Below are 24,960 nucleotides of genomic sequence, written 5' to 3' on the forward strand. Positions count from 1 at the left end.
AGTTTTTCTTTCTGATGTTTAAAACTTTTAGGGAGTGTTTTGTTTTTTTTGGGTACTTCAATTACCACCTTATCCTTGAAGAGAATTCAATGGTGGGGATTTGGAAGTCTGGGAGGCTGAGATAAATTATCAGGCAACAATCTTTTAATAGATCCCTTCATAGGGATCTTAGTAATTGGTGCAAAGACAATTTTATTTGGTGGTGTACCAACTAAGGTAGTTTTTAGTTGACTGTATTCCCAAAGAACCACAGGAAAGGACACTTTCTGTTCAGTAAAAATTCTTAATAATTGTCTGTTCCTCCTTATAAAGGGGACATTCTCAAGACGTTGCCAAATTTGAACTCTTACAATACATTTTCCAATTTCAGTGCATGCGTTTTCATCATTTCCTATATAGCTGTAATGTGCACAAACTTATTCACTCAAGCAACCAATTTTGTTGTGACCAAAACCCTGACACTGATAAGTTGGTACTTAATAATAATAAATATTATAACATTTTTAATGAAAATAATAGATTTATTCATTAATCACATAACACATAAATAAATAAAAACCTAATCATAGTATAATCATAATAAATATTACTTTATCATTGGCAGCGTTATATATATTTTACACCTTTGTATCAGCAGCTGAGAGAAATTTTTTTTCTAAAGCACAAAGAATTTATTTTAATATAACATATTATCCTTAAATTAATCATTCTGTAACAAAATATAAATAAATATATCTTCCATGATGTTCAGAGAAATATATTTCTACACTTCCATAATTCCTTTCAAAGCATGTATATATGACAAAAGACTTTTTACAGCATCTTCATTTTCAATAGATGTCAGAATTTTATTTGTTTCCTCTTTTATTTCTTTAAGACTACAAATAAACTGCAAAAAATAATAAAAGAACTATATTAAATAAATAAAACATGAAGTAAAACAAATCAATACCAAATGTAATCATATAATTAGGATTAACATAAAAGAATGCTAGAATTTAAAAAAAACACAGCTCTACAAATATTGAGTATCAATTATTGGATGTGGTAGAATGTAAAGAAACCTTTTAAAATTTTGCCTTATGTACAGGAAATGGATTCAACATGACTGAGATATATAAACGAAACACATTCATGGTTGCTGAATCAGTAAGCATAGTACATGGGTGTGCAACAAAAAATCAAAGTGCATTCAGTAGTGCGCAGAATTGGAATCAGTTGCATCTGTTCAACATTAATTTTTATCAATACATGAACAAGGAAAATCTGTTGATAAGGCTATTCAAAGATAGATTTAACATTTCATGAAATGGGAGATGCAAAGAAACAGAAATCTCCAAGAAATGAATTTCACAAAAATTGTACCATTTTAAATTTTATCAAGAAAATTTACTTATTCTTCTATATGAATTATATTCCCTTCAAAGTAGTGTTTCTTCCAATCCTCAAAACATTTATAGAAAGCATTTTTTAGTATAGCCTAAAGTTAGTTACTAAGCAATTTTCCTTTATCTCATCTATAGTCGCAAATTTTTTTCCTTTTAATCAGTGGAAACAAGAAAAAATGATGTAAGGAGAATGCAGAGGCTAAACAATCGGTCTGTTGTTCCTTTGTACTAAATAATCACACAAATTAACAGTTAAGTATAAGTTGGAGCGTTATCCCGCTGCAAAAAGTGTTTTCTCACACATTTGTGGTTGTTTTCTTCAGAACTCATTTGCCTCATGTAAACAGCATAAAACTTCTGAGTAACACTTTTTGTTAACTGTATAATCTTGTGAGAAGAGTTCATAATATCACTGTAATTGATAAAAGCAGTAAGGAAAACATACATTGTTTTGAATGTGGCATGCTTTTTCAGTCTTCAACCCTTTTGTTCTGCTTCCCATAGAATGATTGGACCTTCATTTCAATATCCTAACTGTACATCCATATTTCATCACTTGTTATGACATGTTCAAGTAATTCAGAGTCATCAGCAATTTCATCAACAACTGTTCTGCAATGCTACTTTTGTTAAAATTGTTTAACAGTTTTGGAATAAATTTTGTTCCTATTCATTTCATAACCAGTTAAAACTGTTTCACACGAGCCACAAGAGATTCCTACCTCTTCTGCAACTTCTCTAATAGTAATTCGATCTTTATTTTGATATTTTTATTGATTGTAGTTGTGTTTGAATATCAACCCTGTTGTCAACTTCAACGACTCCAAGGCCTTCTTAAAACCATTTTTAACACTCATAAACCCTTGTTGTCGACATAAAATCCTCACCAAAAGACTTCCCTACTAACATCTTCACCATTTCACAACACTTTATTCAAGTTTTAATGAAAATCAATAGTTCCATCTTTTTCAGACAAAATAAATCATCACTTGTAATAAAATATGACCTAATTACTTGGCTGCCAAATTTGAGCTATGTGTCTAATATGGCTGAAAATATTACTACACATTGCAGACATTATTGCCATCGCATAGGTAAAAGATGGAACTCAAGTCAAAAACCATAGTAAGCAGAATTAAAAAGTTCTCACTCATTTTTTTATCATCCCTAGAACATGAAATTTATTTTCTAACATTCATGCTTATTTGGAACTGAATCGGCCCACATTATTTTGGTTAAACAAGGTTCTGTCTGTTGTACCCATTTTCTCCAATTTTTGTGCAAGTTCAAAATTGAAAAAACATAATTTCCATGACAAAGTAGTGAAATTATTTTAAACACCACCCCTAAACTACAAACAGTCTGGCTCCAACATTGTACACTATTCAGAATTTTCACTTTTTCAAGAAGTTATTACATCTAATGGAGAATTAAATTCTATAATATAATAAATATATGAAATTTTTTTTTAGGAATTATGGATGTCACAATCCTGTAATTAACTGAATTGGCAGAGCAAAGAATAATGATCAGTAGTAGATTTTTAGAAGCATGAATCCAATTTTATTACTTATTCACACATTATTCATTTTCTTCTGTAAAAAAAAAATATATACAAATAAATTAATAGGCTTAATTTAAAAAATATATAAATTTCTATATCTACCTCTGACACTGATTTACAATTATTATATAATAATAGTATTTTCGCACTGAAATCTTTATGAAACAAATCCTCAAAATTTGACTCATCATGGTCAGATTCATAACCAGATGAAAGCTGAGAAAAGTGAGCGGCGTAATTCATGTCATGATGAAATGAACCTCTTGATTTGATATTATTAATCCATTCAGTTAAAAGTATATGAACAGTTTCATGATCACTCTTTTTTAACTCCTCTGTTACTGATAAAGGTGCTGAACTTTCATCAATATCCTTAAAATGAAAAGCTAACATAAGTTCATTAAAAAAAAATTCTTTGTTTTACTAATAAATACACAGTAATTAGTAACTTGTTCCATATTTCGCTTTCTAGAATGCTTCAGGTAAACTAGACATTATTGGAAATAACTAAATCTGAAATTTATAAAGATCTTTTATAAGATATTGAAACTTTACTTATAATCAGGCAAGTTGAAAAAAATTCTGTAAATATGCTACCAAAAAAAGAAATTCTTTATAAACATATGTTAGAAAATAAAATGGATTAACTTATTTTACCACATCAGCCTAATACCTGATTATTGAGCATTAGCCCAATAATAAAATAGTACAGGTACCAATAAAAACAAAATTTTTTTTTCCAATGATAATAAAACCCCAGTGGGAAATAAATCCAGGACCGGCTTAGAAGCCAACATGCTAATCACTATACAGACTTAGAATTGCTCTATTTTTTATAAGAAATAAATCAATCAAAAATACACCATTTTCATTAAATAAAAAACTTGGGAAAAGAGTTTTCCCTTCATCTTTTCAAACACAATTTTTGAGCTTAATAACTTCCGTAAAACAAATCTGAAAAAGATCTAATTAACAAATTGACTAAAAGAGTTATTTTTATCTTCATTAAAATTCAGGTTATTTGAGTAATTACTTTATCAATAGTAGATCTTTAAACAATATTGTCAATAATCAATTTAAAAATAAGTTTAACAATATTCAACTGTATTAAAACAAATTCAAAAATCTAGTTCTCTTTCAATTAAATATTATTTAACAAGAAAGTCTAAAAGGTATTTATGCAGTTTTCATGAATTGTTTGTACAAAAAAGGAATTGAGCACATTGCATACTGCATAAATTCAAACCTATTACTAAAAACATCAACACTTAAGGAAGTGATCAGCTGAAATCACTGAAATAATAAATAATACATTGAAATTAATTTTTTTTTTAATTCACAGGTAGTATATCAAATATATAAAAATTCGCTGAAATGTTTTCATCAAATAACAATAAGAAATAGTAGTATCGATATAGCTGGATCAATGAATAGTCTACAGTTGATTAATTAGATTCTGCAGATGCGAGTTGAAGTACATCTCTTTCCAGACTCCTGACATCTGCAAAGGCGTAACTCAAATTTCAACAAAGTTTAATCCAAAATCAGCTAAGAATTAAATCAAACTAATTTCTTTTCTAATCTTCAGCACAACTGATTTTGTCAAATATTTTATCCTAAAAAGAAATAAGATAATTTATCAAAAGTTAACAACTTAATAATCATAGTAGGTTAGCTTACAAATAATTTAAATACATAAAACAAACCTCTTCATGTGATAATAGAATTTCATTTAATTCATTTATACTATTGTTAATTTCTAGAAGTTCTTCTCTAATATTATTTATGTTGATTAAATTTTTCTTAAATTCAACATTATTAACAACTGTTATACGTGTATTTAATGTTTCCTGTAAACATAAACAAATACACATTATTTTATGAAATCAATTCTCTTTACTACAAACACACAACGGTTTTCATTCTGGTAAGAAGTAATGAACCTTTTAACACATGATTCTACACATACGCTTATGGACCTTCAGTGTAACTTTATTCTAGTTAATCACATATAACTTAATATTTACTACACTCATGCACTATTCATTCAATTATCAATCCAAATCAGAATAATTTTTCTGTTCATTTGTGAGCATGATCAGTTTTGATAGAATTACAAAAATCATCAAAAAAGAAAAAGTGATCACCACTTTTCAGTCTTTCCCAAGTCTAGATCATATTTTTAAAGATATTCACATTTTATTTGTCAGATAATTTTTTTAAATAAAACAGTAAAAGTTAAAAACTCTTAAAATTAAGTTGTCACCCTGAATTGTTATTAATATAAAGCAGTATAAAGTGATAATCTAACATTAACCCACACGTAGTTTCTCACAATATTTCATAATATATTCATACGGTAATAGATTTATAAAGTAAATAATTAAATCATATAAATGAAAATTGATGTTTTTAATTGAACATTAAAACAGTTGAGTTTATTCACTTAAGACCATAGATAAATTTTATTAATCTGAATATAACAGTTAAAATGAATAATATATGTAAGGAAATGATCAGCTATCACTGAAATAATAAATATTAAATAATACATTCAAATTAATTTTTTTTTTTTTTTAATTTTGCAGGTAGTATATCAAATATATAAAAATATTCTGAAATGTTTTCATCAAATAACAACAAGAAATAGTAGTATCGATATAGCTGGATCAATGAATAGTCTACAGTTGATTAATTAGATTCTGCAGATGCCAACTGAAGTACAGCTCTTCCAGACCGCTGCCATCTGCAAAGACTTAACTCAAATTTGACAAAATTTAATCCAAAATCAGCTAAGAATTAAATCAAACTATCTTAAATGTTATTGAAATAAATGAAGATGTGAATATGACCACTTACTTCATGTTTAAAAATGGTTTTTTTATTTCAATTGGTTATTAAATTTAGAAATTAACTCACCAATTTAATCTAAACATGGCTCCAAAAAAAAAGTTAAGTTTCAATCCTTTTTCAGCTTCATCCCATGAAAGATTATTCTGGTAATATCAGAAATAGTACTTCCATCATCATCAGAATTCTTTGTTCCTTCTGATGTATAAGTAGAAATTTAAATAAAGATTTCACATCAATACACCAGAGGTTGTAATGCTTTTATTTAAACTCCATAATCATCTAACTCAGCGAGTACATTTATCAAAAATATTAATCTTTTGGCTCCTAACCCGCTGTGATAAAGAAATTTTAGTCTCACTGAAGTCCACAACCAGGTTGAAATGGAATAAGTTTGCTTTTTAAAGTACTGCTGCATGTAAATTGAAGCTAAATTGCACATTATTTGTAAATAAATTATAAGATATGTCTGAGATGAAATGAATCTCTAAAATATTCCAATCACACCTTGATCCATACATTGAAAAACAGATTTAATGTTTTGAAGTAAGAAACAAATTTGGTACACTGCTAAAATTTGTCAATTTGGGATATGCGTGGTAGTTACCTACCGTAACATTTTTTTTTTTTTTTGTTTATAAAAAGTTTCTTCCTATTAATGAATTTCACTCATCATCCATGCTTTATTATTTGACAAATAAGTAATCAGGCTTTACACGATTTTTAAATGTTTGGGCTTTACTGATTATCACAAAAAACTTTTAAGCTTTCACTGTCACTGCCCATCATATTTACATTAAATAGAACTATAACCATATTCCTAATGCTTATCTCCAGTGCACTTTTCATTTTTACTTCCTTGTACAAAGTAATAAAAGTATTGTGATGATGAAAAATTTCAGATTTCAACAGAAATATCCATTTTGACCATCCCTGAATTCATTTTTACTAGTTTTGGTATGACGTCTAAACATACTTATGTATGTATGTATGTATGTATGTATGTATGTATGTATGTACGTGCATATGTATCTCACATAACTCAAAAACATTAGCTGTAGGATGTTGAGATTTTGGATTTAGGACTGTTGTGACATCTAGTTGTGTACCTCCCCTTTTGATTGCAATTGACTGAACCAAAAGTGTCCAAAAACTGTTTCCTAACTGCAGTAACAAGAACTCATTGAGAGCTTTTCAACAATATACAAGTGGTACTTATTTTCATTGGTTCCAGAGTTATAGTCAAATTAAATTTTAATTAATGAAATATTTGGATCTTATACGGGGAACGTACATTGGTTCGAATCAGACTTCATCCACTTTTTTTTTTATTTATTTAAATATATTGATCTATTAATAATTCCTCTGACTGAAAAAAAAATAACAATAATAAATTAAATATGAAAAAATATCAGAAGTTATTAATGAAATAAAATTTTATTGACTTTTCATCTTAAAAAAAATGTGTATATGTAATTTAATAGGCATATAAGTAAGTCATGTGGTATACACATCAGATTTGGTGAAACCATCTGATTAATCATTTTTGTTTTCATTTTGTTGATAGTTACATCATAATAATTTAAAAAAACATAGCATTTGATAGATGTAAGACTTACATTTATTTAGAGTATTAAAGGGATTTTTACTCTATCCTAATACTTCAGGTAAGATTGTTAAATTAATAATTGTATAAATATTTGATGTTAATAAAAACTAATATTTTAGCAATTGTGTAACTGTCCAATTATGTACTTTTCACTTAATAAAAATGTGTGTATGTAATTTAACAGCAAAATCATGTAGTGCACACATCAAATTTTTAAATTTTAGTATCTGATGCGAACTGCAAAACAGGTTCTTTGGCTTCATCTAAATTATAGATTTAATGTTCATAAACAAGACATATTCATAAGATAAGAGTTGTTTGGTTATTAAAAAGAAATTAACTCATGAGAAAAGGTTTATACTTACAGTTTTAGTTTACTACATATCTGCTAATCTTTTCCAAATAATTGCTATTCAGTTTTAAGCACTTTTTGTAACACTGCACCAGTTTCTTAACCCCTCTGCATAGAAGTTCACCATCTAGAAATTGAACCAGTTGACAACGGCAGTCTTGAGTTTCTTGTCGTTTTCAAACTTTGTCTACCAAGCCACTTTTTCAAATACAAGAAGACGAAATAGTCACTATGTGCAAGGTCATATGGAGGGTGGCTAAAAAGTTCCTAACAAAAATCTTTAATCTTCTTCATGGTTAAGGCAGCAGTATGAGGACGCATGCTGTCGTGAAGGAGTTTTACACACACAATAGTTTCCCATATCGTAGATTTTGTATCGCACATCTCAGTTTGGTGAGCGTTTTGCAGCACACATCAGCTGTAATTGTTGATGCACGTTCCATGAAATCAATCAAAAGATGCTCTTTTCGTCCCAAAAAAAGATAGCCAACATTTTTCAACTTGGGTACAGAGATTGCTTAAACTTTTTCAGTTTTGGGAAACTTGAATGGTGCCACTGCATTGACTGTTGTTTTGATTTTGCATTGGTCCACATCTTGTCACCCATAACAATGTGGGAAAAAATCATCTCCATCTTGTAAATCAATAGTGGTCCAAAAATGCTTGTCCATCGCACATTCTTTGCTCTTTGTGTTGGTCGGTGAGCATTTTTGGTACCCACCTTCCACAAAATTTGTGATATCTGAGCTTTTCTGAGACAATCTTGAAGAATTTCCAACATACGGAAATTCATCAGCCAGAGCATTAATCCTCAATCGCCAATGATGTGATCCTCAATCACATCACAGTTTTTGGTTCACTTGTTCAACAATTTCGTTGGTCTGAATACTGGGCCTGGCCTGCCACTTCGGTCTTCATCATCGTATTTGTGTGGCCATTTTTAAAGTCTCAACACCATTGTCTAACCTTTCCTTCACTCAGTGCTGTAGGTCCATACACTAGGCACAACTCCCAATGAATTTCAGCAGCTGAAGATTTTTTTGCAAACAAAAATTGAATCACGCGCGCACTTCACAACTGGTGAGAGAAATGATTGTCACAGACATTGCAATCAGCATTCACCAGCAGGCAAGTGACTGCTTAATCAAAACAACTGCAGTGGTTTCATAAATAGCTGAAAATTTACTTTATGAATATGCCTCATAGTTCCATCTAACACCGAAAAAACATTTTCACCCAATCACTAATGACAGTTTTATTAGCAAACTATGTTTAATCCACTAATATTGGTATGCAATAGTCTCTCAGTTTTTAAAATTAAAGTTTTTTAGCCAAATTCAGAACCTTGAATTTTAATCAAGCAAGAATCCAGTATTTTTCAATACAAGTAACTATTTTCTTGACTGTTTTCAAATAAACATAACATGGTCAATTCATTTTTCCAAACTTTATATACAGTAAAAGCCAATAAGCTATATTTTTTTGATGTAATTGAATTACAAATACCAATTTCTAAATATTAAGTTAATCAAACATTTTCAGAAATCTACATCTATTTATGTTTGTTGTTTGACTTTCTGTATATAAGTTACATAAAAGACAATAAAATTTGAACTGAAAACAAATTGAATATCTTCGAATGAAATGAGGTGTAAAGTATCCACACTTTACAAGCAGTACAACAAAATTTGTACTCTGGTAACAAATAATAAACAATATTAAGAAAAATAAAATGTACATAAATTATTAAAAAAAAATATGATTTCTGGAAAAAATCTATAGAAGGAAAAAGATTTACATTTCCTAAAGCACCTTTACAATTGTTTAAAAAACAATACAATATGAAAGGACAGTAGTTGTAAAGAAATGACTACTACAGTATTTAAGTATTGTTTATAACCATTCAGGAACTGAATAGTTATTTACTCAGTTACAATTATTCACTTTTAATATTATTACAAAACAATTTTGTAAATATTCTGAGGTTTTGTCATTTCCATCAATCAGCAAAAATCTGTTTCACTGTACACAAACAGATACAAAAACATTTTGTGCAAAACTAGTGCATGTAAATCCTTACAAACCAAATATTTTACTCAGATTTGTTCATTTCAACCAAGAATTAATTTTTACTAAGATCCTTTTTTTACATGTTCATCCAGAAACAACAAGATGCCCGATAAAGTTTTTCATGTTAGATAAATTTTGTAAAAAATTCATTTTTGAAAAATGTTAATACTTTTATTCCTTGAATGCATATAAATAACAGTTTATACGTTATTCTAAAGATCACTAGATGAATTATTTTTGTTATAATTTTAACTAAATCTAAATTTTTAAATTATTATTTTTTTTTTTTTATTTAAAAAATAATTTGTTTTATTTAAAAATATTGTAATGGCAGTTTTAATTGTCGTAATTCTTTTTCTCGCCGCTCAGCTGACTCAGTTGTAGACACAAAAGACATGATGATATGTTGAAGTACGGTTATGTACAGTGTTTTCATCTATTCAATTTATTTATTACATTAATTCTACTCAATATATTCAATTTGTTAAACTAAAATGCAATTACGACAAATAGGATTACCTGAATTTAATCAAAAATGTTTCTATACAAAATGTAATTCAATCAATAAATAATGCATAAGCTCAGTACATATTCGTCTATAATCATTCAAACTTCAAATAATCAACATATTTATTGGTCCTCCAATCCGGATATTGAACTTCAGCGACGTATTTAATTTTAAATTGTAAGTTTCAAAATGGACTTAATTCGTTTAGACATTCATTCGTATAGTTATACAAGCTACTCCAAAAACTGTAATCCATACAAACATTATACGCAGTGAAATTTAACTATAAAAGTGTAAGCAATAGAGGAATTGATGTGTAAGAATTTTTCTTTTCTTATTATTATTATGTCTAATTTCTTATTATTAATATTTACGTTAATATAATTAAATTCAAAATGACTGACCAGGAGGCACTCAACAGTAAGACTTTGCAGACTAATAGCAAGGAGCTTTTTAAAAAACGTGGTATACCTTTGCTGACAAGTTAAATATGATGAGATTCAATCTCAGTTGGAAGCTAAGACAATCTAAGTAACTTAGAATGTAAATCTTTGTTATATAAAATGTCTATAAAACCAGATAAATCAGATCCTACCGATATGAAACCAATTAGTCAAATTCAGTTCTTACAGCCAATTAAATTGCCATGTTTTAGTGGAAATTTACTTGACTGGCAGCATTTCTTTAATACATTTAGTGACTTGATAAATTCTAGAAATGACCTTTCTGATATTCAAAAATTATACTACTTAGTCATCTTTAAGGGATGAGGCTCTTAATATTATCAAAGACTATCGATTATTCAGTCTCCTTAAATCTCCTTAAAAAAAGATATGATAATAAATACATAATCTCTGTTCATCTTATTGAAAATATTAAAAAAATTTGTTTCATTGATAATTAGATCATTTTATTAATAAAATTAATTCTTGTATAAGTTCATTGGAGGCAATGAATTTACCTGTAAATCCTTTTGAGCTCATTGTTATGCAATTACTAGCATCTAAATTAGTCAAAAATACTTGCAAAAATTGGAAGGAAAGACTTTCTAATGAAAACTTTCCTAATTTCAAAAACTTAATAGAAGACAAATACCTGAAAATGTTGCAGCTAAACTTGAGTATAATTCGCAATCAAATAACACTCACTCTTTTAACAAACAAGTATTTAACAAACCCTTTAAAGAAAAAGGGAAATATAACAATACAAATAAAATTTACAGGAGAAATTTAGTTTCCATGCAAATTCAAAAATTATTAAATGTACAATGTGTAAATCCGATCATTATTTATATTTATATAAATAATAAATTTTTGTATATGTTATAAATTTTTTACATGTATGTAAAAAATTTCTTGATTTAACAGTAGATGAACGCAAGGAATTTTTAGTCCAGAATAAGTGTTGCTTTGTTTTCAAACAGGTCACTCTGTAAATAATTGTATGAATAAGCATGTATGTAAAACATGTTCCTAAAAGCATCATTCCTTAATCAATACAGAGGAAATTAATAAATCTAGCGCTAAGCCTGAAAATAATACTTACCATGCATTAAAATTACAAACAAAAATGTTTTATTGTCTACTGCTGTGTGCAATACTGTGGACAAACATGGAAATTATCAGACATGTAGAGTGTTGCTTGATTCTGGCAGTCAAGCCAATTTTTGCACAACGGAATTTGCTCATAAACTTGGGCTAACTTTAACAAAAAATAATCTTCCAACTTCTGGAATTAATAGCTCATTGTCAAATTAGTGTCACAGTTAACTATACTGTCACTATGAAAACTTTACATTAGACATTGTTTGTGCTGTATTACTGAACCTGACAATCTTCCTGCTGAATCATTTTATTCATCTCATCTTAATTTACCTGAAAACTTATTTCTTGCGGACCCAAACTTTAACATTTCTTCAAATACTGATGTCCTTTTAGGTGCACAGTACTTCCTAAACCTTATTCTGCCGAATAAATTTGTACATAACCAGCATTTTCCCTTGATACAAGAAACAAGACTAGGATATATATTAGCTGGAAACCTTCCTTTAAATGTTACACGCAACAATTCAGTTTCTTCCTTTTTCATTACAATAAACTTCATCACAGATAGAAAAATTCTGGGAGGTAGAAGAACCTATTTAGTCAAACTAACCTCTCATGGTAACTCAATATGTGAAAGGAATTTCATAGAAAATACAATTAGGAATAAGGATGGTAGATTTATAGTTACGTTACTTCCTAAATCAGATAACATCTTGGTGATTCTCTTAACGCCAAAAATAGATTTTTGGCGTTAAGAGAAAAACGTAAGCTTATTCAAGACCCTAGTTTTAAGAAGGGATACTCTAATTTTATTAATGAATATATAGACCTAGGTCATATGTCTGAACTTAATTCAAAGGATTTATTGATACCTGACTCAGTTTTTTATCTACCTCATCACACTGTTTTCAAGGAAACAAGCTTAACAACCAAACTAAGAGTTGTTTGATGGCTCAGCCAAATCCAGCAATAGTCTATCTCTAAATGATACACTGATAGGACCTACGGTCCAACAAGACTTATTTTCAATAATTTTAATTATCACATCTGATATCACAAAAATGTACATACAGATTCTAGTTACAAAAGGACAGTAATTTACAAAGAATACTGTGGCGTGAAAACCCTGAACAAGACTTAAAGCATTATGCCTTAAGAACAGTTAATTGCCTTAATTCAAATTTCCAATGATAATAACGATCAATTTCCTAATGCCTGCACAGCCATATTAAATGATTTTTATGTTGACCTTATTACAGGAGCTGATAGTGTACATGAAATTAAGAAGTTAAAAACTGATATAACTTATTAAAAAAGTATGGCTTTTTTAACCACCATTCATAAGTGGTTCTCCAATTGTCAAAATATTGTTTTCTCCACTGATGATACTGTACTATTAAATACACCTATATCATTAAATAAAAATGAAAACATATGTACTTTAGGTATATTATGGAATAATTAGATAAATTAACTTATGAAGTCAATCAAAGGGAAGTTAAAATATTCACTATGAATATTTCAATAATATTTTAATAATGGATCTATGATCCATTAGATCTTATTGGACCCATTATATTTTTATGCAAAGCCTTTGGCTAGTCAAATGCAATTGGGATGATACTTTACCCGATAATTTACTATCGCAGTGGCAAATTTTATACAATCAATTAAGTTTAGTTAGTTCTATAAATGTTGACAATGTGTAAAGTTAAACACTGATAGTAGCATCAAATCCTTTCAACTCCATGGATTTGCAGATTCATCTCTTAACGGTTTCGGATGTTGTATATATGTTAGAATTACTTACTGTAATTTATTGTTCCAAATCACGAGTTGGCCCTTTAAAACAAATGACTCTTCGAAGACTTGAACTGTGCTTGTTTGCTCTTATCACGTTTATATAAAGTTACATTAGCTTTAAATGAAAGAATCAATGAAATTCATTTATATTCTGATTCTATGATTGCATGATTGCACTCCATTGGATTCATGGTCAATCCACCAATTGGAAGGTGTTTGTAGCCAATCGTTGGCCCTCAATAATACATCTCTATAACTATGGAATTTCATCCTATCCGCCCAAGTGGTGCAGCATACAACATAATTGCTTTGCACACGCCCTTGTACAGGATACTTAGGTTCTAAAATTGAGACCCCAATCTGGATTGACCATACGTCGAATCCCAAAAAAAGGCACAACAAGCCTTTTCTGTGACATATTGAAGGTGTCTATTGAACTGAAGTTTCTCATCAATGTACACCCTGAGGTACTTCTGAACCTCAGTGTATTTGATAGCCTAACATCGATACTCAAACTTGGCGACTCTCCGCTAAACCCCCTTTGAGGAGCATCATCGTGATCTTCACAGGGTAGCAGTCTTGTGTTGATGAGCTCACAGCTCAAGCACCCTGCATGCACAAGTGACCCTGAACTCGACCTCCCTGCAAGCATCCTTCATACAGCAGGAGCCTTCACCTTCGAATCCTGCCGATATACTCTCTTGGGGATGTCTTCCAGAAAAATTAATTTTGTATTATGGTGGCATGATTCTTTCTGTTGGGCAACTAATCATCACTTTAATTCTACTGAAACAAATGTTGATCCTCAAGGCCTTGTTGAAAAACTTCAAACTGTTCAGGTATCTCTTTTGACCTATAATATTACTGATTATACTGAGAAATAATCATCGCTGTCTAAACTAATTCGTGTCTTTACTTATTGTTTTAGATTCATTCAAAATATTAAGCATAAGTCTATTAACGATAGATAGTCTATCTGTTAGCATATTTTAAATCTGAAATTAATGATCTTCAAAACCAACATTTCATTTCGAAACAAAGTAAACTCAGTTAGCTAGATCCATTTTTAGACTATAAAGGTTTACTTCGTGTAGGAGGTAGACTGAAACATTCTAATTTCTTTCGATAAAAAACATCAATTAATACTACATCCTCATGCAAACATAACAAGGTTAATCATCCACAGTGAACATTTACGTCTTTTATATGCTGGACTACAATTAATTCACAGTTCTCTTCGTCAAAGATTTTGGATTGTGAATGCAAAAATAGCTATTCGTTCTATACTTACGAATTGCCTAAAATGTTTTCATTTTAATGCTGATAACCAATCTCAGCAACTTGGTCAATTACCCTCTTCTAGAATCACTCCTTCGCGAGCCTTTTCTAGTTGCACTATTGACTATGGTGGCCCTATTATGATTCGCCATGGCGGGCAGGAATCTAAAATTCTTTCAAAGGCCTATATTGCGCTTTTTATTTGCTTAGTTACTAAGGCTAACTGAATCCTTCATTGCTGCCTTAAGACGATTTATTGCTCGCAGGGATATTTGTAATCGAATGTATTCAGATAACGCTACTTTTGTTGTGCTAGGAACACTCTTTATGAATTGGTTTCAATTTTTTAAATCGAAGGACTTCAATTCGGCTATTCAATCTTTCTCAAATTCTCAATTTCAAATGGTCATTTATATTCCCCCTTCCTCGCCCCACTTTGGTGGCTTGTTGGAAAGTGTGATCAAGAGTGTTAAATTTCATCTTCACCGTGTCGTTTGACAAACCATTCTTACCTTCGAGGAATTTTATACAATTTTAACTCAAATCGAAGCATGTCTTAATTCTCGCCCACTTTTTGCTGTTTCTAATGACCCTAAAGATCCTGAACCGCTTACTCCTGGCCATTTCTTAATCTGTTCTACTCTTACTTCATTTCCTGACCCAGACTTTTCTGAAATTCCAGAAAATCGTTTAGGTAGATGGCAATTATTGCAGAAATTTATTCAAGTTATTTGGAAATGGTAGTTTCCTAATAGAAATCTGTGTGAGGGCGATTTAGTTTTAATTTGTGATAATACTTATACATTATTTTGGAAATCTGGAATTGTTACTCATGCTTTCATGGGTTCTGATAATTTAGAGTTGACATTTGTACATCAAATGGTGTATTTCGTAGACCAATACATAAATTGTCTGCTACCCTTATCAGATAATTGTTTTTATTCAATGTTCTTTTTATATGTATTCATTTTGTTATACTTATTACATATCTTAACTATATGATACTACCTAATATTTGTATTTCAGTTATATTGTTCAAAATTGTATCATATTTGTATTACATTACATTATATTACATTTTTACAGGCATAGATTACTAAGGTCATTGCCCTCATCACGTTCTTAGAAAGAAGTTGGTATCACCATCAGGATTGTCATATGTAAGTGTGTAAAGGGCCCTTACAAACAACAAAGACAAACACAACACTTACGGGATGTAAAGGGCCCAGATATTAAAATTTGAGATAAGGTTCTCAAAAGACCATGAAATTAAAAATACAATTTATCAATACAATTTCCTTCTACCTGTCTCGTTTATAGTTAAGCACTCTCGGGGTGACCAGAACCACCGTTGAGCAGTATTTCAGGGCACTGTGGCAGTTGACTCCTCCTTATAAATAGGCTATAGGCATGCACCACGCCCACCCACAGCCTCACGCCCTCAGTCTACCCTTGATGGTCCCCCATGCCATCATCGGACACACCCCGACTCACCGTTCTTGAATGCAGATGAGCCAGGGTGGCCTAGGCAAGAGGGCAACCTCCTGTCACTATACGTACCACGCTTCGAGACTCCCACATATAAATAAATGAAACTACCACCTCTTAGAGACTCTTTATCACAGCATTAAATTTTTCACTTTTACAGAAGTCCACTGGCGTGTAAAAATGCAACTCTTTTCTTCATTTCCCATTATCCAGATCAGCAGTAATATCATTTCTAAGATGGAACCTCTTTCTGATGTCCTCATATGATGCTATTCTATTAGATGTTTGACTGTCAGTGTTTTATTACAAACACCGCACATTTGTCTCTCTTCGCCAGTTAACAAATATGAATTTGTTAATCGCATGTGACAGATTCTAAGTCTGGTCACAGCTACTTGTTCTAGGAGAGTCTACTTACTTCTGCCACTCTTACAGGAAATGCATCCAAATCATCGCAGATTGTTGCCTTTCTGGCAGCTTTGTCTGCGCTCTCATTACCTGTAATACCAGCATGCCCTGGAGTCCGCACAAATACGCATCGCTGTCCTCGTTGATTTAAAATGTATAAAATAGACAGGATAAAACGTATAAAATAGACAGCATTGTTATTGTTATTTTATATTATTTTTAAACACCTCTATTGTTAATGTTATAATATGTAATAGTATGGTTATATATACAATGTTTTCATCTATTCATTACATTAATTCTGCTCAATATATTCGATGAGTTAAACTAACATGCAATTACGACAATTTAGATTACCAGAATTTAATCAAAAATGTTTCTATACAAAATGTAATTCAATCAATAAATAATGCATAAACTTAATACATATTCGTCTATAATTCAAACTTCAAATAATCAACTAGTCTCTGGTTACAGTTTTCATATTTTTCATTTAAACTGGGCTGACTCTGAAGGTCCTTCTGACAATTATAACATTAGACCAAACATTGCATTGTTCAGCTACACCCATGTTACCCTGTAATAAAACGTTAAGGTATTATAAAATACTAATGATATCAAATAAATAACATTTTAATAAACATTAATTTAATTTCTTTAATTTATTAAATTTAAATTAAACTTACTAAATATTTTGAGAAATTAAAGTTCAATAAAATGTTCATATTTGCAGTCAAAATGAAGTCAACTATCTGAAATTAATTTGTTGCTTGTCAAAATTTTTTAGGATCTTGCAATTTATTAATTTTTATAAAATTTATCAATTTTATTAATTTTTTAATAAAATTAAATGGACCATAATGAAAGAACAAAATGTCAAAGCAACAGGTCATCTGTGGTTTCATTTTCCCCCCTACTACTAACTCTCCATAATTCAATGAACCATGCCCTCTCATTTTTTTTCAGTCCCCATTGATGTGGAGTCAAATATTCCGGCTATGTCAATGCAACTAAAATAATGTGCAGCGATTTAGTTTTAACAGGCCAAAAAGTAACATTCATCATCTTGTAAAAGACTTTTACAGTGATAAAACTGGGAATAGGTGGGCAATTAAACTTTTTACATTAAGGATGAATTTTGCAGTGTTCAAATGGTCGGTAACATGAGAAGCACCAAAAGGAGATGAATATAAATTGATCCACCATCCAGGTACACCTATCGAAAGAACAAGTAGGGCACATTATTGTACAACTGGACTGCTGAAAAATCATGGTGGGTGCCATGTAAACTCAAAGAAAAGAACAAAAAACTAAAGGAATGTGAAATGTTATTGTGACAAAAGAAAATTACTTCCTTTGCAATATTGTGATGGGAATTGAAACTTGGATACTTTAATACATCCCAGAAGAAAAATGGCAATGCTTAGAATATTAGCAATGCTGTTCCCCACAATAAAAAAATTCAAAATACAACATTCTGCAAAAACATTCTATCAAGTGTTCTGCAACTCAAACACATGTGCATGACTGACAACATGGATGCCGGGTAAACTGTTACTTCTTTGCAATACATAAAGATGTTAAAACACCTTGACACCAGACATGTGAGTTGTGTTCAACAACCCGTAAAGAGATTTTCATCTTTAAACACTTGGCGATGTAAATTATCACCATCGAGGCTATTGTGATTGAAATTTGAATCTATTCCACTTTTACTTCTTTCTGAAACTGAAGAAAGATTTAAGAATATTCATTCCACCATCCAAGTGAACTGAAGGGCATAGTAAGGTTGTGGAACAAGGAAAGACCACAAGCAATCTTCATTGACAGAATTTAGTAAACTGATTTACCATTGAGAAAAATGTGTAGCTGTAAATAGAGATTACATAGAAAATAGTTTGCAAATAAAATAATCTCTTTTCATGCGAGATTTATGAGTGCCTGTGCATTACATTTCAGCCACCTGTTTTTTATTAATGTGAAAATTTTTAGTGTGGAAAGAATTCTTTCCACACACTCATTGGTGTATATTTTACCTTATGAGCTGTGATAAGAAAATGCTCAAAAAATTCTAATGACAAAACAAAAGTAATGACTTTAGCTTTTTGTTTTCACTATAAAGGAAGAATGCCTCATTTGACTACAATTTTCTTACAGTCGTTAAATATGATAAGGAAATGCCCAGAAAGTTTATCTGAAAATAAAATTTAAAAAAGACTGAATAAAGTTAAATTTATAAGCTTATAGAAGTTTTCCTGACTTTTTTTAATAAATCCTTATTTCTGGCATTTTCTCTTTTTGGCTTGCCATCTCAATCATGCAGTGGACATTGATTTGAGAAAGTGTAAATAAAAATATCTAAGCCAATTTTCAATTATGTACTTTTTTCTTTTTAAGTATATTTTACCCTTAAAAAACTTACATTACATCTCAAATCAGACAAGTTTTTGAAAAAAGAATTTAAGATCATTTAAAAATCTTAAATTACTCATAATTTTGAGATCGGTAAAAATTCTTAAGATTAACAATAAACTTTGAATTTTATACTTTTAAATTGGACTAAGCATGAGATTCAATTTTATTTGCTAGGCATGCTCTACAGTCTACGCAATATAGCTGTCAAATTAGTATAAATCAATCAACAATATCGTACGTATTTTAAATTCTACAACAGGTTCAAGTTTGACCACAAAAATATCTTTAAAAAAATTTAAGTAATATTATACATTCTTCCAAAACCTGGTGAAAACCGATTTAGAGGCAAACACCGAACTCACATACATACAAACATTAACATCTAGAAAATTTCTGTCCGGTTTTTTCAGTTTTTTGGATTCCTTAAGTGTCAAAATGTCATCTGGTGAAAACCGCATATGCCCAAATTGGACTTATTGCCATACTTTCCCTTCTAGAGCTACAGCTCTGCTATAGCGCTATCTAAATGGGAAAATAATAAGTATTGAATAAACTGACCCTACATAAATTGTAAGTAGATATAAATTATAAAACTTAGACATAAATAAAAATATGTACTTTTAAAAAAATTGAAATTTTGATGCGCTACAAGTGTATCATCTGCTGGTTTCTATTAAACTGAAAAGAGTATAATTATTTAAACAGTAATGGTTTTAATGTGTGCATAATTCTGCGTATGTTCGGTGTACCAGTTTATAACTGAGATAGACAAAAAAAACAACCAAGGATCAATATTTGTAATCCATGCTGGCATAAGGACCTCAATCTTACAATGTTTTAATAGAATATACAAATGTTTGTTACTTTTAAAGCCCTATACAGTAGTCCTTTGCCAGAAGGGCGTATCTCAATTTAACTATTTTTGAGTTATGGAAGAGTTTCTAAATTATTTTTATAGTATTTTATTTTTTTATATGAATGTATTTCAATCCTTTTTTGGGTAATAATTAATTAACTGTGTTGAATTTCGTTATCGTTCGACATGTATTTATTTTCTAAACTGTCAGTTTGCAATGATTTATTGATATTTAGTATTTCTAACATCTTTATTTTCTTTCCTCAAAGTAGTACTTGTCAATTAGAATTTTCCTTATTGGTTTTTCAATATACAAAAAAATAATAAAAATGGCAGAATATATATCTGTCCGACTGCAATCTAAATCAGAATTTATCTTTCATCTTCTTTTACTTGTATTATAACTAAATGATTATTCTATTATAGAATGTAAACCCACCAGGTAGGTCAAATGGTGAACACGTCATCGCAAATAAGTTGATTTCGAAGTCGAAAGTTTTAAGGTTCAAATCCTAGTAAAGACAGTTACTTATATGAGGAATTTGAATACTAGATCGAGGATACCGGTGTTCTTTGGTGGTTGGGTTTCAATTAACCACACATCTCAGGAATAGTCGGCCATAATGATGATATGTATGAATTTACATTCATACATATCATCCTCATTGATCCTCTGAAGTAATACATTACGGTGGTTCCGGAGGCTAAACAGAAGAAGAGAATATAGATTGTAAATAACTTTTCATTCACTGTATTCTACACTTACTTTTAAAATGATTACTTCTGGGTTAGATTTTCATCTACCTAAAAGTAAGCGTTTAAATTTGTTTGCTTTTGTATGCACAGTAATATTTGGTAATATTGTGCTAAGTGGGTGTCACATCGTTGGTTATCGATACGACGACTCGCCCCACGTCCCTTTAGCTCGAGTATCCTGCATGCTTCAGTAGCTCGCAATTCAACCTCCGCCCACGAGCCTTCCTCGACCAGCAGGAGACAACCGTCAGCCAGGTTGTTGTCTTCCAGGTGAGTTCTGAACTATTCTAAGGCGTCCAATCTGAGGGCAGATAGTTTACTGTCTTCTCTTCGTGTAAGGCCAAAGAATTTGTAGATGTTCAATGTTGTTACAAATGCCGAAAAGTTCATATTTTTAATATAGAGATCCTGCTGATCGTTATCTTGAGGTCTGGTATAAAATCCTAGGATTCTCAGGTTCTAGTCGATTCTTTGTTTGTGCGATTGTGTCGCAAAGTCACTTTTGAGGCAAAGCGGCTTCACCGATGATGGCGGTGAATTAATTGGGGCCATTAATTAATTGGTACATTAATTAATTAATTGGTACATTAATTAATTAATTGGTACATTAATTAATTAATTGGTACATTAATTAATTAATTGGTACATTAATTAATTAATTGGTACATTAATTAATTAATGTACCTGGTGAGTTGCCCACCTAAGCAGGTATGGTGACGGGCGTCGGATTTTTGTTTGGTGGAATGAATTCATGGGGACCAATGAGTTCGGTAGATACTGTAAAAGTGTAGTGCGCAGGGCAGTGTGTTGGTCAGTTATTGTGAGTGGTGGAGTTTGATTCACTTCTGCAACTGAGGTTGCTCAGGGGGTGTCGCATCGTGGCTTACGCTGACGATGGTCTCCTGCTGGTCGAGGGAGGTCGTGGAAGGAGGTTTAATTCAAAGCCACTCAGGCATGCAGGACATACGAGCCAAAGGGTGATCTACATAAGACTCATTTAGCTCGGAGAAGACCACGATGATGCTCCTCAAAGACCGCTTGCCTGTGAGGCAGCCAGTCGGCGTATCGATGTCGACATTTATATTCGTGTAACGTCTGTATTATTCAATTTGTTCTGAAAAAAATGATTGAAAACTTCCTTCCTGGACTCAGAATATGAACTTCCTTCTGTCAAAGATAACAACTAATAGAGCTGCTTTGTGATTCAATGATCAAAATGCTTTCCTTCATTACTGTTACTAAAGTTTTGTTTCCATTCTAAACCTGTGTATCCTGAAATTTCAAAAAGACTGAAAGACATCTGTTGCTATTTGCCACACTATATCTGTGCAAGATATCATTTTCTCATCTCGCACATATGAAAAACAAATACAGGAATAGAGTTAACCTGGAGTCAAATCTATGTCTGAAATTATACAGTTTTGATCCAGACTACAGAAGTGATGTTAAACACCATCAGCCTTCATATTAGTTGACTGTTGAATTCATAATATTAGGCCTAACTGGTATGATCATACGTTTCCAAATATCTCCATTTGTAACGGTATTGCATTATCATAAATGATGCATTTACTAGCATAAAATTGTAATTATTACTTTATTTTTATGATATTAAAATATATTTTTATATAAAACTAAAACATATCTTATTTAAAAAATAGTCTTTGATTTCATGGTTGGCCATGGAGAATTAAGTCACTACAGGAGGTTCGCAACATCAGAAAGGTTGGAAAACGCTGATCTAGAACATTCATCAGAAGGCATTCCTTGTTTATTCATCCAGTCAATACTTTCCAATCTCCTTTATAGTTGTTTATTTCATCCAGTCAATATTTTCCAATCTCCTTTATAGCCTTACCTCAAATATTTCCAATAATCTCATTCTTTAGAATCCATGTCTTTATTCATGTTGTTTTACATTTAGTTCTGCCTATTTGAGGCATTGTAACTAAATGCATTTTCTAATTTTTATGAGATTTTGCATTATGATTCCTTGCTATTATGGAAACCAAGTATTGTGATAGATGCCAACAGTTAGCGCTGGTAATTTTTGTACATACAGTTTTGTAAATATTGATATTGTTGTTTATTTATTACATTAAAGTTAAGAAATTTAAAAAATACAAAAAAATCTTTAAAATGGAAAAATAGTGAAAGTTTTTCCTTGACGATTGATCATCAGTCAGTCACATCCAGTAATTCCAAAAACTGCTCACAATATTACTAATAGAGTATTCTCTCTACTAAAGTGTATTTATTTGCACACAACCATGTGTGTGTGTGTGTGTGTGTGTGTGTGTGTGTGTGTGTGATTATTATGTTATTCTGTAATCAATATAACAAATGAAGCATTGCATTTTTGCTAAGAGACTACCTTGTTTCACCCATCTTCCTGCTCTCATTTGCAACCTGCATCTTAACATTTTCATCCAAATATAATCTCTTAATCTGTCTTCTCTCTCTCTCTCTCTCTCTCTCTCTCTCTCTCTCTCAATATATATATATAAATATATATATATATATATATATTTACTTATTTATCTATATCTCCAATACACTCTTTTCTTTTCTCTCTTTCTACATCTTATTATTCTCATTTGAAGTTTGAATTATTTATTTAAATATTTTTTTCTTATGATGCAGGTGCGAAGAGCAAACAGAGAATGTCAAAGATTATCACGATTACAGCGAAAAGAGATTGGTTTATAGCAACAATGTTACGTGAATCTCCAGATTTAATGACGCATGAAGATAGCGTTATGTCAAATGGTGATGGTCGAAGTTATTCTGTTATGTAACAGTGGAGTTCATATGTATAGATTACATAGATCAGGAACTAGCATTGTACGGAATAACAATATACATAGTGGTATTACACCACATCGTAGTATGCGAGTTTCACGGACATTATCACCTGCACCTTGTGTTTATTAACCGGCTAAAAATATTCAAGAGGCAGACTGGGAAAATGATTTGACAACAACCTCTCTTAGTCAACTGTGAAGTTAGTACAAATAGAGGTAATATTCACTTGTCAATTTTAATATTGGTTGTTCTCTGAATCTTTTAGGGTAGATAATGGTTATTATGTCAGAAGGGTAGTGATAATTTAATCAAACACCATCTCATTTTAATTGTACAGCTTAAAAATGGTAATTATTTGATTATTTTGTTGATTATTCACTTTTACAGAAATGAGCTAAACAAGTTAAACTTCTTTTATTACTAATTGCTTTATTCTGCTTATTTTGTAGACAAATTTTTATCTAACTTTTATCTCGTATAATTTACTCACTAGCTGAATAAATATGAACACTGTTACACTAACCAAATGAATAGAACTGGCAGTGATTCAAATTGTCATAGGGTAGAAGCTAATAAAGCTCATTCATCTTTTTTTTTAAGCATATGGATGATCCAATAATTCGGGTGATTTTACAAATTGACAGCGTATTTAAAAGCATCTAATTGTATCTTAAAATGTTTTAAGTTCTGAAAATTATATATTGATAGTACCATTTCAGTTCACACATTATTCAGGTCAACTTTTATTTTTTTCCCACAAAGTAAGATATCCACACCAACCAAAACATGCTCATACAGTGAGATAAGACAATCCTGTGACCCAGGCAATGTCTGAGATACTGCATGTCTAAGTTAATGTCTTATAGAAACAATTATGTGAATCCATTTTTTTACATTTATATGACTGGTCACCCTATACTGTTAAAAACCATATTCTTGGTTGATTTCAGGTTTCTCCATGCTTTGAGGAGAAGCAATTAAAATCCAGTTGAACCCATCATAAACCCAACCTTATGATAGTATTATCAATTATTCGTTTTTTAGTAATTTGAAAACATTGCTCTGAAGTGATTGCAACAGTAAAATCATTGCCCCCTCCTCCACCCCGAAAAGAAATATGAACAGACTATTTCATAGGATGCTTCTGATATTTGCTTTAATAATTTACAGCGATCCTGGATGCGTTTCATTAGGGTTGTTTAATTAGTCAATACCTGACATTTTTTTTTTCACATTTCAATGCAAGAAGCATGTGAATAGAAACTT

At 30.7% G+C, this 24,960-nt stretch overlaps 1 protein-coding gene across 1 annotated transcript; it reads right to left on the minus strand.

The window, feature by feature from the left end:
• Positions 1 to 704: 704 nt before the first annotated feature.
• LOC142328392 (uncharacterized) lies at positions 705 to 8,544 on the minus strand. The gene is made up of 4 exons (XM_075372099.1): positions 8,485 to 8,544; positions 4,659 to 4,802; positions 3,055 to 3,324; positions 705 to 889 (listed from the first exon to the last, which is right to left on the minus strand). Exons 1-4 carry the CDS (start codon positions 8,542 to 8,544, stop codon positions 764 to 766), a joined length of 600 nt encoding a protein of 199 aa, XP_075228214.1. The 3' UTR covers positions 705 to 763.
• Positions 8,545 to 24,960: the final 16,416 nt, after the last annotated feature.

The sequence above is a fragment of the Lycorma delicatula genome, chromosome 7 (assembly GCF_047948215.1).
Source record: "Lycorma delicatula isolate Av1 chromosome 7, ASM4794821v1, whole genome shotgun sequence".
Lineage (NCBI taxonomy): Eukaryota > Metazoa > Arthropoda > Insecta > Hemiptera > Fulgoridae > Lycorma > Lycorma delicatula.